Source organism: Phaethon aethereus, assembly GCF_964289735.1.
Source record: "Phaethon aethereus genome assembly, chromosome: 21".
In the NCBI taxonomy this organism is placed as follows: domain Eukaryota; kingdom Metazoa; phylum Chordata; class Aves; order Phaethontiformes; family Phaethontidae; genus Phaethon; species Phaethon aethereus.
The window spans coordinates 2841394-2858690 of NC_138597.1; the positions used below are offsets into that span (position 1 = coordinate 2841394).

The window sequence follows — 17297 nt, forward strand, 5'->3', positions numbered from 1 at the left end:
CCAGGAGGGTCACCGCCCTGCAGCAGGGGCACGTTATGGCCGAACACCTTGGTGGGACACGAGGCGACTTGGGAATGCTTTGGCAGAGGCACCAAGGAGGAGCCGCTGAGCTGCTCCTGACCCGCCTCCTTAGAAAACCTGAGGCCAGGAGACGACTGCTCCCAAAGCGACAGAGATGCAAGCCCGCTAGAAACTTCTCTTGCCAGACCACCATGACACCCCGGCCCCGCCACGACGCGTCCCCACGACGTGGACGTGGCAAAACACCGACTTACGCCGTGACTAACGCTACGTCCTGACGACGCGGGCTTCCTTGGGACGGAGGGTGACCCGGCGAGAACGCGCCAGGCAGCCGCCCCACCCCTGCTCCACAGGGAATACGCTTTTCCACCCAAAACAGACCTGAACGGAGTTCGGTGTGGGGAAGCGAGGGAGAAAAAGGCTCGCAAGGAAGCCCGCCTGCGCTCGCGTTCCACTTAATACAGGCGACGCCACGTCTTACTAAGCCCGCATGTACGGACGATGCTCCTTGCTCTCCACTCGCTCCCGGGTGCTGACCGGCAGCAGTGCACCCTGCCGTTACCCAGGCGCTTTCCAATCCCACCGTGGATACTTCGGGCACGGTACAGGAGGACACCCAGTATCTCGGAACTGCACCTAGACCGTGGGCGGCTAGAGCCTCCTTCCTCTCACTAAGCAATGCTATCGCAGACGCCTGTTTTTCCTGTCCAGCACTCGTTTTCCGCAAAAACAACCGTGCCGCCCTACCTCTTTGTTCTCCTTGTCCTCTTCTGATGTAACGTGCTCAACTCTTACCTGTAGGTCTCGCTCGTGTTTCGCTTCCAGCTCCTTCACGCGCTCCCGCAGCAAAGCCGCCTGCGACTCCCGGAGCCGCTCCAGTTCGTCCTACGGGGAAACGGCGGAGACCGAGGACTTCAAAGAACTGCAGTAGCAGCAGGGCGAGAAAGACACATCCCGTGCGTGTTCGCTAAGAAACCCTTCGAGAAAGAGCTGCGCCCTCCACCCTTGCCGCCTTAGGGATATGGGCACCGACACGCCGACAGTGGGTTCAGCCTTCTCCAGTCCCCCGCTTCTACTGCGGACCCAGGCACCTCTGCTACCAGACATTCCCAATTCGGGTGCCACGCTGGCTCGCCTCAGACTACCATCACGTTTTCCGATAGCGAGATCCCCGGTCAATGCGGTTTACCTGCGTACACGTTTCCGTACCTGTAACATCCGATTCCTCTGCGCAGCGTCCTGGTTGCTTTCCAACAAGCTCTCCAGAGCAGCCAAGAGCCCTGCAAAAGCCCCCGGAGACTCGCTGTACGGGGCGCTCATGCCGCCCACGTGGATGTTTGGCCACTGCTGACCTTCAGCCCTGGCCCTCACCAGGCGGCCGCGGTGAGGAGAAGCGACCGCCCCAAGCTGCCCACGCGGTCACCCCCGCTCTAGTCGGGATGCCCGGAATGCACACGCGATGTGGGTTTCCCGCCCGGGCTGGGGCAGCGGCTGCGCTGCCGTTGGCTACCAGGGGAGGAGAGACCCATGGGTGACCCCTCCGCCTTGTACCCAGAGCCCCTCAGTAGCCTCTGGCTATGGGATTGAGGGTCCGAGATCGCCTCGGAAAGGCTCCCGGGGGCCAGCCAAGGGTCTCCCACCGCGCTTAGCGGAGCCGTGGCACGTTGCCGCCCCGGGAGGTGGCCGCTGCTCGTTCCTGCCACTGCCACCCGTTTTGCCGCGTCACCCCGTCTTCTCTAAGCCCGATGCTTCTGCCAGACCCGAGGACGTCTCAGTGCCGCACGGCGCTCCCGGCGCTACGATCGCCGCTCTGCTAGCCGCGGCGGCCTCATGCCTGCTCCCGCACCCTCGCCGCTGCCGCCCTGCGCACGGCACATCCTGCGCCACGCTCAACACTGCCGGGAGACTAATGCTCCCCCTCCCACGCCGCTGCCAGAGCCCTTACTCCTCCGCAGTGATGCGATGCCGTGGCACAGACCAACGCTGTGCTTACCACGCACCCTTCACCTACGCTCGTTTTCGGCAAACTCCATGCAGCGTTTGCTCTGCCGCTCCGCAACAGAGGTCGCGCAGGAAAGGGAAGACCAAGTAATCACTCCCCTCCAGACAAGGGGTTCAGGTCTCGGCCAGCGCCACGGCCACAATCGAGGCCAACAAACGCTCCCTCAATGCCACCCTGGGAAAACCCACTTTGAACCACCGCGGCGTTGCCAGATCAGGTCCAGCACATGCAGATGCCACTTCCCACAGACAACCCACCGCCTCCCCACCCCCGGAGTCCTACATGCGGCACCGGCTACGCAGGGCGGACGTGGTCACAGAGGCAGGGAACAGGAGCATGCACGCTGCCGCCGCACACCGACGCCGGAGGGCAGACCCGCTCTGCGAGCGTCACAGGACGAAGACGAGCAGCAAAGGCCGCGGCTCCTTGATGGCCACCACGGCTTCCTCAACCTGCGACGCAGGGAGGGGGCAGCTCGCATCCCATTAGAGCGCAGAACTTCAATGCACCCGGACACGAATCCCGCAAGCAAGGACCACTCGCTCCCAGCCTGCCGCAACGCTCCAGCCTCGCCGCCTGCCATTAGCCCTTCCCCTCCTCGCTCTCCCTACTATTTCTTTGTTGCCCAAGCCGCCCGAGGCTGGCACCGACGCGGGATCTGGCCTCCCTGAGCGGTGGCTCGTGCTGGCTTTTCTCCTTTAGGGCTGACTAGCTAGGACATCCCACCCAGAGCGGCTTTCTTCCCAGCGGCACACGCACCTTGGCCGGAGGCGTGGGTGTCTGTCCCCGCGCTGGCCAGGAGCCGCTCCGCGCCCTCCAGCCACGACAGGGGCACATGTGCCATTTCCACCACCGCCGCCCCGATGGCCGAGATGGAGGGGTCCAGGCACGCCGCCTTCAGCCGTGCCAGTTCCTCACGCAGGCTGTTGCTGCTGCGGCAGCTCCTCAGGCAAGCCTGCAGAAAAGATAGCCCGTGCCTGAGCCAGCTGCCACGGTGAGTGGGCCGCTGGGACTTGGCCCCTAACGCGACGTTTCGCGGATCCCTGAGCACCTTGGAGCGACGCTTTCTCGCAGCGTTCCGGAGCCGTGCCCGTGCATTGGGCAACGGCTTAAACTCTGCACCAGTTAAGGCCCGGCTCCAGGCTGGGCCCGGTTACGACCCCGTGAATGCTTCCGTGCAACACGTCACGTTTCTTTCCAGCCGACGCTTTTTGGGTGCCACACTCGCCTCTCGCCGATCGGGAGAGCTTGCGCTCATCAGCGCTGATGCACGAGCATACCTTTTCTCTGACCAATCCTTCGGCTGCCAACGTGCCCTGTGCCGCTTACCTCCCGGCAGCCAGTTGGTCAACGGCGTTGAAAGGACTGACCTGGAGCTTGTGCAGGGATTTCTCAAAGACCTCAACGTTTGCGGACGCCTCCCTTTCCTTGGAGAGCTGGCAGCTTAGCTCCTCCTGCAGACGCTTCTCTCTCTCGCGACTTTGTCGGTTTTCTTCCGAGATCTGTCTGACCTTCTCTATCACCTGGCAAAAGCACGCAAAGGAGAAGAAGAATCAGGCATCACGTTCACACCCTTTTTCTGCTGAGGGACCCAAGATTGTCTCCGCGAGCGGCGACCGAGACCTGCTGCAAACTGGCAGCCACGCCAGGCTCCGGGGCCTCTCTCTGCTGCAGCCCACCGGCTCCACCCAAGCTTCGGGGGCCAAACATGATCGTGTCTCCTTCGCATCACGGCAGCGGCGTCATTAACCCCAGCGTGGCTGCCACCTCGCAGCGGCCCGGACGCTGCCGGCGCTGCTGTGCACGGAGCGGGCGCTGTGGCCAACTCGAGCCATGCTGGGCTTCCAAGGCGCCGAGCATCACCGCGTATGGCATCCAAACTCACCTGCTGCTCCGTCGCAGCCGTCCCGGCAACTCCCGCTGCTGCTGGAGAGCAGGTGCGCATCACCTGGGTTTTGAGGGACTCCAGCTACAGCAGAGACCGATGCAGGAAAACAACGATCACTGAGAGCTGCTGTTGGCTCTGCTGGCCCGCCCTACCCGCCCCTGGACCCACCGATGCAAAGGGTGGCCCACCGCCCGCCCGCTCCAACACCGAGCGCGCGTGCATGCTCCCGCCCTCCCCTCTGGAGGCGGCGTTAGCTTGCGCACCGTTTTCACCGCGGCTCCCTGACACCCCTCCTGTGACCCTGAGGGCTCGCCTGCCACCGGCAGCGAGGCAACACGCTTCATCACGTCCATCACACGTCGCCTACAAGGTGCCCAGTGTCGTCACCAGCGCTGCGTCGGCTCCCTGCCGCCAAGGACGACGCAACTTCCGAATGACTTCTACTGCTGCCGTGACGAAGGGCCGGTACAAATTGTGACCGGCCTTCCGGCCGACTCCCGTCCCACGCTCCAGCGGGGATTTCCCATGGCTCGCTCCTATTTCCTCCCGCAAAACCATCAGGGCGGGCTGAGGATGCCACCTCCAGCCCCTCTGCAGGCGGTGACAACCGTCGCCACCCAGGTTAGTGCTTTACAGCCGGTGCCGGCTCCTCCCGGGCTTTCCCCACGTGGCTGTCCCGCGCTAGCGTACGTGGCAGACCCAAAAGTCTCCATCTGCCCTTAAAAGCTTGCAGCTGCCCTTTGGCTCCACTCCACGCAAACTCCACATTTTTTTCTTCCAAAACATGTAACCAAACAGCTCAGGTTTTCCTGCCTCTCCTTGACTGGCTTTCCTAACAAAACGCTCTAGGTTTTTGGGTTTTTTCCTAGAAAAAACTCTGCCTTGCAATTTCAGGGGGGAGCACGCCCTCCTCGGGCGAAGCACGCCTTCACGCTGGTGATCTATCACGACATTATTCTGCAGAGGGCCGTCTCTGCCTGGAGCACCGTTACCTAAGCGCGGAGCAGGGGTTGCACGGGTCCCAGCCAGTGTGATGACGATTACAGAGAGTAAAGTGCTTCCCTGCATCCTGTTAAACTCCCCGCATCTGCTACAACGCCTACGCAAATCCTGCGGATAAGCCTAGTACAGCGCGCCCGGCGACAAGCTAAGCCCCACGCCAGGCTTCGGTGCGCCACGTGCCGCTTTTCCTTTCCCACGCTCGAGCGCGACGTTCTTCCCCGCGGCAACACGCGAACTTTCGCTGCCTACGGCCCAGACCGCAGGATGCTCCCATCCCTGCCGGCTCCCTGCCTGCTCCCGGGCTCGCCCCGCGTCGGCTCTCAGCAGGCGCTCCCTGCGCCCCATCTCCTGCAGCTGCAGAGCCTGCCCGGCACAGGCTTCTTTCAGCTCCTCCTCAGCCTGCAACGACAACGACAACGACAGCGACAGCATTCGCATGTCAAAGTGGCAGCCAAAAATCGTGCCACAAGCACTTTGACCCCCAGCAGCGCTCAGTCCGCTTTCACCCTCCGCCTGTACGGCCCGTGGGCCTGGGGCTTGCCGGCCCTCGCCTCACACGCCTGTCAGCCGGCCACGGTAGCTGTCATGCCCGTCTCCGCCACGTAACCCGTGGCTGGATGGTTACCTTGGCTTTCTCGGCCAGCTGCTTTCGGATGCTCTCCTGCTCGGCGCGGTACTTCTGCACTTCCCCCTGCAGCCCCTCCAGGTCGCGTTCCAGCTCCCCAATGCGCTGCAAGAGTCCCGGCACCGCACGGGGTCTCACCAGAGGAGCCGGGCACCGCCTCTTGCCAGGATTTTGCCCATCTATCCCATTTAATTTACCCTGGGAATTCTCTTCTCACCTACACTTACTGCGGCATGACTGGCTTCCAAGTGGAATTGCAATCTTACAGTTTTTATGGGAGTTTACGTTTCCCCGGTTCGCTATGCGCGTTGGGCGCCTTCTGTTACACGTGCCGGATTCAAACCGACTCCCTTAAAACGCCCAGTTAATTATTGACTTGATGACGCGTTCTGGCAGCCACCGCTCCCCCGCGTGCTCCATCGCCCCAAATGACTTGAGACTCACCTTTTGGCACGCGATTACTTCTCGCTCTCTGAGTTCACGCTTTGTTTCCTCTTTCATTCTAGAGCACTGGAACGAAGGGTAGCCAAAGGGACAGGGGGAAAAAAAGATATATATTTTCAATGGAGCGGGCAGATACCGTCATTTCTGCAGCAAATCTTGACACCTACTGCCGTGCTGTGGCCCAGCTAAGTGCCCAGGTACCTAACGGCCGGCGGAGGGCCCACGATGGGGCCGTCAACGCGTGAGAGCCTCTGTGCCTGCGGATGCCCGTACTCACCCCTTGCCCAGCTGAGAGAAGGACAAACATCTGCTGTGAGTACCCGACAGAGAGAAATTCCTCTGGCCTCAGAAAAAGCGGAACACGGATGGGGGGGAAAGGACCAAAGGAAAAAAAAAGCCTGTTTTTAGAACAGCCACCATAGCCCGACTAGGACGCTCATCATCGCTCTATCGGACTGCGCCTTGCAGCTCCGCGGTTCAGGGTATCGGGCTTGCAGAGAGCGAGCCCCGTTCCGCCTGCCCCGAGCGTCTGCGTGCGCCAGCTCCCCGTCTTCCCGCATCCACGGAGCAGCCAAAACCGCGGCGGGACGCTCCGGGACGCGCGCTCTGCCTCGGCACGAGTGCCGCGGGCCACCAGGTGCCATTACTGAAAAGTCACGGCGCATCCCTGACCTCTCCCGGAAGAGCGCCTAGTCAGGCAGCCGACACGCAGTGCCTGCTCTGCGCTTATCGGGCGGGTGACGCAGCTCTGCCAGGGCGAGGAGGGAGCTGCATATGCGGAGAAACAACCTGCCCCACAGGCCGCTTGCTTTCGGGGGAAACCCAGGCTGGGCTGCGGGGAGCCGCATGAAGATGGGCTTTCCGCGGCTCCCCGGTGGAATCTCGGCAGCGAGCGCTCGGTGCGTACAAACGGCTGCCGCGCTCGCGGAAACCCAGGGCGCAGGGTACACGACCGCAGAAGACGGCGCGGGGGCTTCAGCTGGGGAAGGTGGCGCCTCTCCGTCGGCGTCGCACGGCCCCGAGGCGCGAGCGCGGCCCCGTCCCGGCGGCACGGCTCCGCAACTTCTCATCGGGCGCAGCCAGAACCCTCGGGTTACAGCTGCCCCGATAGCCAGCCACGCCAATAAGCCACTATGCTCCTTAACAGAGACAAGCGCGGCCCTTCTTGTCCTAGTTTCCCACGTGAATCCCTACGTGAGACCGTAAATGACCGAGCCCCCTCGCTAGGGACGTTCACCTTGGCAGACAGGACCGCTAGCTGGTTGTCCTTTTCCCTGATTTCCTTCTTCGTTTTTTCAACGTCGTGCTCGAGTCGCTGCATTTTCCGCTCCTTGCCGGCAATCTCCCTTTGCAGGCTGCTCACTAGACCTGAGAAAAACAGCTCCGGCGAGAGGCTACCCGAGCGCATCCCTGCACAAACCCTCTTGCCGCCAAGCTCCTTGCTCTTTGGCAACCCTCAGACTCGCACGGCAACTCCAGCTTTGGGCACGCCATGCGGGAGATTGCTCCATGACAGCGTCGCTAACGAGTTCCTGGGAGCCTCGCCACACATGCTCTCCGGAGGACGAGCAGCTCTCATGGATCCGCTTTTGCTGCATGACTGTGTCGGATCCACAGCTCCGATGCCTCCTCCCTGCCCGGCACCGATACCGCTCCCTTATCTCAGGCAACAAAATCGAGCAGAACGGTTTCGCTAATGCAAATGCGTTACGAAAGCCGATATTTTGGGTACGCGTGACATTCCCTGTGCCCGATAAGGATGGAGGTAAAGGCCGTGAGGAAAGGGTCGCGGTCCAAGGTGGCCTGGGCAGCCATGGGCAGCCCGTCGAAGTGCGCTGCTTTCGCATAGCGCAGAGCCTGCCCTGAAAATTGGCGCTCGAGCCTTTTCTTTTCCTAACCAAGCCCTGGGTCCCATCACTGCCCTGCCTTCGCTCCCCATGTTGTCCCTCGCCCCGGGGGCCCTCATCATGTCAGATGCTGCCTGGGCACCGAAACCAAGGCAAACGAGCCTCTCCAAATCGTTTGCGGCCAGAAGGGTTTGGCCAACGCTCGCGCATTTTGGGGATGCCATCCCGGCCGGTTTGGTGCCCCTACACGCAGCTCCAGGGATATGATACCCGCGGCCAAAGCGTGGTCCCGCTTCAACTTCTCACTTTCTTTCCGCAGCCTTCCGATCTCCAGGTCTCTTTCGTAGAGCGAATGGGCAAACACCTGGCTCGAGTCTTTCTGCAGGCAGCTGATCTGCAAAACACAAACGCACCCGCGTTCCTCGCCGGGCCGCTTATTGACTTCATGACAACCCCCTTCGGAGAGGGGCTTGCTCTCACGCGCCTTGGACTAACCCTCGGCAGTCCTCGCTTCGGCTAGCACCACCTCACCTTCCTTCCGGCCACTCACGCTCAACTCCTAATACACGAAGCACAGAGAAGCGCCGTCCCCTGCTGCCTGCCATGCTGAGAACCCGCGGCTGGCGCTGGCTGAGCACGGCAGCAGATTTATCGCCTTCTCGGGGCACACATATTTACTGCCACAAACGCAGACCCTGAGCCGCTTGTAACTCGTGGTCGCGTTTCTGCCGCGAAGACGGTTTTTGCGGTCCCTACTGCAAATCGGCAGCGGGGAGTAGCCCGTGCTCTCCGCTTCGGCTAACGGCGGCGCGCAGACAGCACAAACGCACTTCCCGCCACTCAAACGACCGGCTTCAGAAAGCCATCGCCGGCGGGTATAGAAGAGCGAATCCACAGGCACAAGAACATTTTGGCAGAGAAAGGAAAGCTGCCAGGAAGACAGGCGCCGCGCGCCGCCTCCTCTCGCCACAGTAACAGCGGCGATGCTGACAGCGCCCGACGTTACATCGCCTTTTTGTCACCAGGAACCCGCCTCTCTCAAACTCCTCTTCACGGCGGACAGTCGGGACGAGCACAAAGCATTTCACGGTCTCCTTCAGACCCTGCACGATACGGGAGGGCAGGACGCGGCTGGGACGGGCCGGCAAAAACGCCCAGCTGCTGACCTGCGTGCCTCGCGTCGGACCGACGCCTCGGATCGACCCTTTTCCCACGCTGGGGTTGCTCCAGAGGACGCCATCACTGTCTCTCTGGGACGTTGTTCAGAGGTCTCGTCCAGCGTGGGAGTGTGCTATTAACGCGTCCCTGGCTGCAACAGCCGTAAGCCCTCTCCCCTCCACCCAGCCACCTAGTTTCACCGGGACGCCGAGGGGCTGCACTGCCCTTGGGACGGGAATTCCCCCTGCAAACGCAACTGCCCGGTCCCTTCCTGGGCCGGGGGGGGAAGTAAGGGGTCCGGCAGCCCGGCCGGAGCTAGGCGCACATGCCTTCCGCTCACCAAAGGCTGCCTCGGCTTCCGTTTCCCTCCCCACCGTGGCATCGCTGGTCCTACCACGTACACGGGACATTTATTTACCGCCACCTTTAAGGCAAACTTGCACCGAGAGTGAGCGAATGCGCAAAACAAAACAACTGGAAGAAAAAAACCCGAGCTCCTCATTTCCCTTGGTTTCAGTTCCACAGCAGACACAACCTGCTTCTCCCAAAAACTGAGAGTTAAACTAAAAGAACCATCTGCCCCACAGAGGCTTTTTTCCCTGCCTGGTGCCTGTTGAAAAGCATTCCCTACCTGCTCCCTCAAGGCTCCGATCTCCTCCGTTTTGGCTGCCAGCTCTCGGTCGAAGGCGAGCAGCTTCTGGGTCAGCTCTACCTCGTTCCTCGCCGCCACCTGAGCCAGCATCTTTGCCATCGCCGCCATCTCATCCTGCAGATCCCTTATCACGGCCTCTTTCCGCTTCGATTCTGTCGCCAAACCGGAGAGGCGACCCGTTTTTTTCTCCTGACGCAGAAGCTTTTCACCCTGTGGGCAGATTACGGGTGCCGTCCGTCACTCTCTGGCTACGGAGACGCCGGGCTGCCTGCTCCGAGGGGTACCGACTCACGGCCATCGACCGCACGGACCCGCTCGCCCCTGCTTCCCACGTCCCAGCGCACCCCCAGAGACCCCAGCCCCGGCAGCAGTTCCCCCTCCGGTGGCAGTCCCCGTCCCCGCCGTTGGACACGCACGCAACTGTTTGGCGGCGGCGTTTGCCCGCTCCGCCGAGGACTGGGACGGCGTCCCTCGCGCCTTCCCCAGCGTCACCTTCTCCTGCGGGAGGAAATCCGCGTCGCCAGGCCCCAGGGAAGGGGCCGCCCCCGCGCCGCTCGCGCCGTCGTCCGCGCTGCCGGTCGAGACTGGAAGAAAGCGAACGCAGCAGGACGGCCGGTTGAGGGCCGCAGCGACGCTCGCCTTGTGGCATCCCTCCCGCTCGTCTCCAACTACTCTAAGGCAGCGGCCGCTTTACAGGCCCGTCAGCTCGGGTCACGACCAGGAGAAAAAACAACTCTTGCACTAAAAAGACACCGCCGCAAGCAGTCTGCACCACAGAGAGGAATAATACACCCCCGGGAACCGAAAGAGCCTCCATGGCAGAAGGGACACAGCAGGCTACAGCTGGAAAGCAGCTCTGCTCTTACAGCTTAGCACGTACATGAATGTACGCGGTTGGCGCACACGGATCTCACAAGGCTCGGTCTCCCAACGGCCAGATAAGCACGTGCCAACTCGGAGCGCGCACTTCCCTCCCTTCACCTTCGCCGCGACGCATCTGCGCTGGAGCACCCGCTGCACTTTGGCACTCCGCTACCGACGTCGTACCCTTCGTGACGGCTCAAACGACCCGAACCCGAACTGGCAATACCACTGGTTTGCATATCGGGCCGTAACACGCTACATCCGTGGCGAACAGTCTCCTCCTCCAGCTGTACTATTCCCCTGAACCCTGCCTCTGCTCCACCGCTATCGCACGCTGTATTTTCAGGAGCCTGCCGGCTATGAACCTCCTTTCAAGCTCCTGCTCTCGAGGCAGCCGGTGACTGCTCTCCAAAGGATGAAGAAACATGGCTTCAGACGGGGGACGGGAAGGGGTGCATGAGTCACCAGTGCGGATGAAGTTAGTCCTCACCCTTCCCCGTCAGACACAAGGAAAAAGGAAGAGGAAACTTCCTTCTGGGCAATGAGGGCAACATTGGCATTTCCCTCTGGACGGCGCAGCCCAATTCTTAACTGACCCGCGGGCCGCCAAGAACCGCCCGCGGTCTCCGATTCGCTCCGCTGGACAAGGATTTGCACCCAACCGCTGCCGACGCTCATCACTTCTCAGAACTGCCTCCGCTCCGATCGACCCCGCTCCGCGCCAAGGTGCTCAGAGAGGACAGCAGGCTACGAACCATCGGGCTCGGCGGCGGCGGGACGCACCTGGCCTCGCCGCGGAGGTCCTACCAGAAGCATCCGTCGGGACGGCGGTGGCCATGCTCCTAGCCCAGGTGCTCACGGGTGGCTTCCGCAGTGGCAGGTGGGGCACGTGGCCGGCCATTCCGGGAGCCTGGCTGCCCAGAGAGCCGGGGGGATGCTGCCGCTGCAGGAAGGGGAGGTGGGGAGGAGACGCAGGAGTCGAGGGTTTGAGCTCCGCAACCACCTGGAGCTGCCCGGTCCACGCTGTGCGACGTTTCACGGGGGGACAGGGTATCTGCGGGGGGAAAAGACCACGCTATCAGCGAGATTTCGGGAAGGTTTTTAGCCCCAGGTGTGCGTGCCTTATGCCGTACAGAACCCGGGCACAGGTCTCGGTGCAAGCAGACTTTTCAGCCTTTCCCCTTTCCTACGCCGTCGCTTCTCCCGTTCGCCAAGCTGAACCCTGGCCTCCCGGCTTGCCACCGCGTTTACCGGACCTTATGCTGCGCCTGTCAGACCCGTGCTTACGACACGATCTGCTATTCTTCTTATGAGCAGAGCTTTCCAGTACGGCGAGATGAGCCACCGCGGCTTACCCTGACCGTCGCAGCCTTGGGCCTGGCCTGGACGCGGACCTCCAGCACCACGGCATCTTTCTGCCGTGCAGCCAAAGATGCCAGCGCACGTTCCCCGGCACTGCGCCTTCTCCCAGGGCGCATCTGAGCCCCGTCGCTTTTGCCAGCGACGCTACCCTGGGCGCTCGGATCCCACCACAGTGTTACACCATCCCTTTCCCGATACTCGTCCTGTGCGCTGAAGCACCGCGGGGACGGGGCTCCGAGGCTTCCTCGGCATCACGGTGCAGAACTGCTTTCTGAGCGCATCCGGCACGCACGCTTTGGGAAGTTAAAGCACCGATGGTTCCAGCGACAGCGACTTTACTTCATCGGTACCTGGGTGCACGACTGGCTGACTCCCGGTAAGATTTTCACGTACATGGGCGCTGCTAGGAGACCAGGCTCGGCGACTCCCGCTACCAGGCATGCTACGTGCACAGGTTTTTGGGACTCGGTCGCGGCATCTTCTTTCTCATACTCCTTGAGAGCCACAATAACCAAAACAACACCGGAACTTCCCAATCCTCAGTTGTTTTTTCACCCAAAGGCTCAGTGACCTCCCCACTGCCTAAACAGCTCTCATCCCGGAGGTGGGCCGCCGCCGCTACGTTGCGTTCCCAGCTTACAGTCGCTTCGGCTTTATCGTGCGCGCAAAGGTCTGGCTGCAATGCCCATGCCGTGCAGAACACCGTGCTATCTCTGGCTATGCCAGCCAGACCTGCACCTTTTGCGTTGCTCCGGCTTTGACCCAAAGCCCAATGTCTCCATTCACAAGTAGCTTTTCAGGAAACGCAAGATGCAAACGGAGGAAAAGGATATTTTCCAGACCTACCTTGCCCCACGTCCGGCTTGCTGCTGGGAATCCTGTCCCGGGCACTACCTGAGCCCTACTGAACAGCCCGAGGTTCTTCAGCAGCGGGAGTTCAGGCTTTTCACCCTCCGCCCTCCCCGAGGATCGCCCTGGCTGCCCTCCACCGGCTCTGGCTCCCACGGCCTTCCCCGGGCACCAGCGCCCACCCTTCCCCAGGCATCCTGCCCTGGGGACCCTGCCCAGGGCACCCTGCTGCCCACCCTTACCTGGGCAGCCCCGTCCACCACCAGCTGGAAGGGTGCTCCCCCCGGGCCGAAGCGCAGGATGTCCCCTGGACTCACTTTCACGGCTGCGTTTTGGACCTGGCAGCCGTTGACGAAGGTGCCGTGGGGGGAGCTGAAGTCCTGAAGGACGAAGCTGTTGTCCGAGGCGGCGAATTCGAGGGCTGCGTGATGGTCTGCTACGCCTGCGGACTGGCACAAGCCATCAGCGGGGAAAGCCGCCAGAAAGCGGCTCGGATTTTGTTCGCCAAGCCCCTCTCTCCCGGCTGTACGTCTCCACGTAAGCAAGCCGCTAGCCCCTGCGCGTCCTCCTCCCTGCGTCCGAGCCACCATCCCTTTCACGCCCAGTGCCCGCCGGGGCCGGGCGGCTTCCTCGCCCCTACCTGCAGGACGACATCGGACCCCTCGTGCCTGCCTATCGTCGTCCTGCCTGGTTTCAGCTGAAAACATCCCTCTGAACTCTTCAGAAAGGCTTGCATCACCCAGCCCCTTCACCTGCAAGGTTCGCGTTAAAAAAAAACAAACTACTAATTTAATAATCCCCCATCCGACGCACGCACCTGAGCCAGGAGATTCTTGACCGACTCTAGCGCACTAGAAATTGCACAAAATCAACCCAAACGTGGCTCTGCCCCGGCCAGCAGCGCCGCTGCAGCCCCGCGGTAGCCTTGGAAACCCCAGCCACGCCGGAGCCGCTGCTGCCCTCCTGGGCGCGTTTTTCCTCTCCCTTTCGGTTCTTTGTTTTGGTTTGGGTTTTTTAATCCCTTTTCCCCAGCAACCAGCCGGGCAGCACAACACAGCTCGGCGCCAGCCGCAGCTCTCCTTGGCAGCGGGTGACGCGCACGGGAACGTTTCTCCACGTATTAAAAAACTCACAGGGGGCCGTGCCAGCTGCTGGTGAACATTTTTTCCCCCGTTTTACATACTTTTTTTTTATTTAGTACCGCGCACGGATGCACAAACAGGTCATGCAACCTGGGGCGAGCGGATAAAGGTGCTGCCCGGCAAGGGGGACGCCATCGCCCGTCGGCACACTTCTCCACCCGCGTGCCTTCGCCCCAGGCCACCGCAAGCCCGTTTGCAGCGGAAAAAGGGAAAATAACGCACCTGCCACCAACCACCCCCCGGCAGCCTCCGGTTTGGCCTCACCAACACCTCTTGAGCCTCTTTCCTCCCCACCCAAACACCAGCCCCAGACCCCCCGCTGCCATCCAAACCCCTCTCCCCCTCGCCGCTGGTGCCCCAAATGACAGCGCCTAATTAGTGCGGGCTGCCACCGCCGCGCTCCGCCAGCTCCCACGCCTTTCCCGCGTTGCTCTCCCGGTTCCGTTAGCACATCTTTTCAAGCGCCATCGCGGCCCGCTTGACCGGTTGGAGGCGGGTGGGTCGGTGCACCAGCCGCAGTTCGCGCACCCGCGTCCCCCCACGGGTTTGGGGAAGGAGGGAAGCACGGCAGCCCTATATCGCCCCAAACCACAGCACTTTCCTCAACCCCAGCGTTGTGCCGTACACGAGACAACTATAAACCTTCCGGTAAGCAGCCCAGGCCTGCTGGAAATGAGCCTAAAACCTCGCAGTTTTGTTAACGGCAAACCCCAAGGATCGCTTTTTGGCCCCGTTCTGCTCACGCGAGTGAGAAATTCCCATGTTGTCCAGATGAAACACCTAGGAAGCGGAGCACAAATTCACCCTTCGGCCAAACTCCCAGGTACATGGACAGCAGGAGGGGGCATCGAGTCAACAGCCGATCCTTTGGGACGCACGCACGCGAAACCACGGTGCTCCCCCACCCCTAAAACACGTTGCCCATCTACAAATAAACCGTGAGCAAAGGCTTCCTGCTATTCCCAGGGCTGCTCCGATACTCGGCAGGACCCAAATGGCAACCCCGGACAAAGGGGCTGCTCTGCCGACCGGGGCCACCGTCGGCTGCACCGCGGCCATTCGGCACCCGCAAACAAAACCCACGCGGGAGAGCAGCTAGCAAGTCCTGCAAGATTTCATCACGCTTAATTTGGAGGCAGAAGCAGTGCGTTTCGCGAAGGAGCGCTCCACTGGGAAGCCGAGAGCCACACTGCAGCACGTAGCCCGGCGCCGGCCCGCACCGCCGGCATCGTCGTGCCTCGTGAGAGCTTTGCTCCGCAACGTAGCGGCTGAGGTTTTCCAGCCCCAATCCAGCGCTGCAGTGATGCTTTTTAAAACTAACGAGGCTTCCTCCGCCACGTTAATAACGGGTCTGCACATCTCCCGAGTTGCCATCGAACACGATTTAGCTCCCGGAGACGCCGAGATACACGTGCAATCTGAAAACCTGCATGGGGAAATGCATCCCGATTTCTGACCTACTGGCACATCTTACCTGGGAAAAACATCCCCGTCCCACTCGCCTTCAGGAATAATCGTTCTCTTTCCATATATTCCAGTGCCACCTCAATTTCGCACAGGGATGAGCCGTCCTAGGACAGCGATGGTCGCAGGTTTGGGAACGCTCGCTCTTCTCTGCGTCCCACGTCTCCCTCTGCTTTCCACACACCATCAGAGGGTGAGTTTGCAAGGAGCTGCAGATGCTCATTAGCCGTTCGGGCATTTTTTGCATCATTACCACATTAGTCACTGCAGCCCCTGCACTTTACATCATTTTTTCAGCTCTTTTCCTATGTGAGGCATTGGCAAAGATTCTGCTTTCGCCAGTCTGCTTCATTAAACGGGATTTGCTGGTAAAGAAGCTCCAACAAACTTCAACTCCCAACTGCTCGCACAAGCGCCTTCACTTTACTTACCCAATATTTACCCAGGGCTTCTAAGACAATTGTTCCAGTTGCGTTTCTTCACTGGGGAGAGAGGACTTCCCGCCTTGCCTCCTGCTGTGGCCAGGCTCTTGGAGGCCCATGCACCTGGGAGACACCTTCTGAGGAGCCTTTCCAACCCCTTGACAACAAAACAAGAGCCACAAAGGAGCCCCTGCCCCAAATCCCTCACTCTGGGGTGTATTATTCTAGTAGATTTTCCCTTCCCTTGAAGAAGGTAGTCCCTTATTACATCATGTTATTATGCCCATCCAAGATCATGCTCTCCCCTGGGGCACAGCAAAGTGACATTCCTGTGATACAATAATAGAAATTAGGAGGCACAACACGAAATAATAACTAACCTGATAAAACCTTTTCTGCACTTGGACCAGCATCTCGTTGTCATCTTCATTTTGGCCATCGGTACCTTTCACCAACCGTACCACCAAGTCAACCTCTGTTGAACACTCCATTCCTCCATCAGTGTCGGCATCCTACCAACGCAACCGGCAGCCCGGAGGCAGCGGCCAGATCAGCCATGCCAACTTCTGCTACTAATCCGTGGGAGATTCTTCTCTCTCCTCACCCCTTCCAAATTTGGACCACTCGAGGGAGCCCGTGGCTGAATGTGCTGATGACACTGTCATCGATAGCTTCACTGCACGCCTGCAGAGCGGCGTCCGCCCTAGAACAGCGGACTGCTTTCATACCGCTCTGGCTTGCCAACCTTGGGAAGCGCCGACCGCACACGAGTGCACACACACACAAACGCAACGTACAAAATATTTATTTAGAAGAGGTCTGCTCACACGGCATGCTCAGCAACAGCTCCCAAGGCCCTGGATTCATCCACCGGCCTCATCAACCTGACTGTCCCTTCGCATCGGAGCACGAAACACCACAGCGAAAGCAACCGAGGCAAGGAATCCATCCTCTCCCTGAGGAGCGCAGGGCCTGTTTCATCCCGCTTCCCATCAAGCAAGCACAGACCTTGGCAGGAGTCAGCGCTGGCCCCGGGCCACCATCCCAGCCCCAGATGGGAGCGCAGGGGCAGCCGCAGCGCTACCCTGGCAACGCAGTTTCCCTTCCTCAGAAAGAAAAGACGCCAGAGAAAAAGGAACGTTCCCCTTTTCCACGCGCAAAATCTCTGTTCAGGATCAGTTTGGTGGCTTGGAAAGGTCTGGCTGGGCAAGGGGGAGAGGCGGCGAGAAGATACATCGAGTGGTCCTTATGTCAAACGCCACAAAATATGCTTTCGGTATTTCCAGCCTTCATTCGCTTCAGCGCAGCAGACCTACTGGCATTCAGGTTGCTTTCCCCACGGTCTTTTGTAAAACTCCGTCCTGGGGAAAGCTTGTCCTGTCCCCGCGTCGGAGCGTTACGCGCCCGTCGTGTCCTCCGCATTGCAGCTTCCAGGGAGCCGTGACCGCTTCTGCACCCACAGACCGAGTCCCTCTTAGTGTGGGCCTTTTTAGAAACAAAACAAAAAAAACCCAGCAGCATCACAGGTTGCCTTTTTTTTTTTTTTTTTTTTTTT

The 17297-nt window shown here is 60.6% G+C and overlaps 1 protein-coding gene across 1 annotated transcript in view; it reads right to left on the reverse strand.

Moving 5' to 3' along the window:
• FHAD1 (forkhead associated phosphopeptide binding domain 1) overlaps positions 1–14075 on the reverse strand; it is an 18163-nt gene extending 4088 nt beyond the window's left edge. The window contains exons 1-15 of the mRNA XM_082009223.1: positions 13355–14075; positions 12957–13163; positions 11287–11557; positions 10132–10223; positions 9619–9849; positions 8100–8223; positions 7220–7350; positions 5983–6048; positions 5539–5643; positions 5205–5312; positions 3909–3992; positions 3394–3546; positions 2783–2978; positions 1231–1301; positions 769–906 (exon numbers count right to left, since the gene is read on the reverse strand). Coding sequence (XP_081865349.1) covers positions 769–906; positions 1231–1301; positions 2783–2978; positions 3394–3546; positions 3909–3992; positions 5205–5312; positions 5539–5643; positions 5983–6048; positions 7220–7350; positions 8100–8223; positions 9619–9849; positions 10132–10223; positions 11287–11557; positions 12957–13163; positions 13355–13450 — 2073 coding nt within the window. The 5' untranslated portion in view covers positions 13451–14075. The remainder of the gene's footprint in view (positions 1–768; positions 907–1230; positions 1302–2782; positions 2979–3393; positions 3547–3908; positions 3993–5204; positions 5313–5538; positions 5644–5982; positions 6049–7219; positions 7351–8099; positions 8224–9618; positions 9850–10131; positions 10224–11286; positions 11558–12956; positions 13164–13354) is intronic.
• Between the last annotated feature and the right edge of the window lie 3222 nt (positions 14076–17297).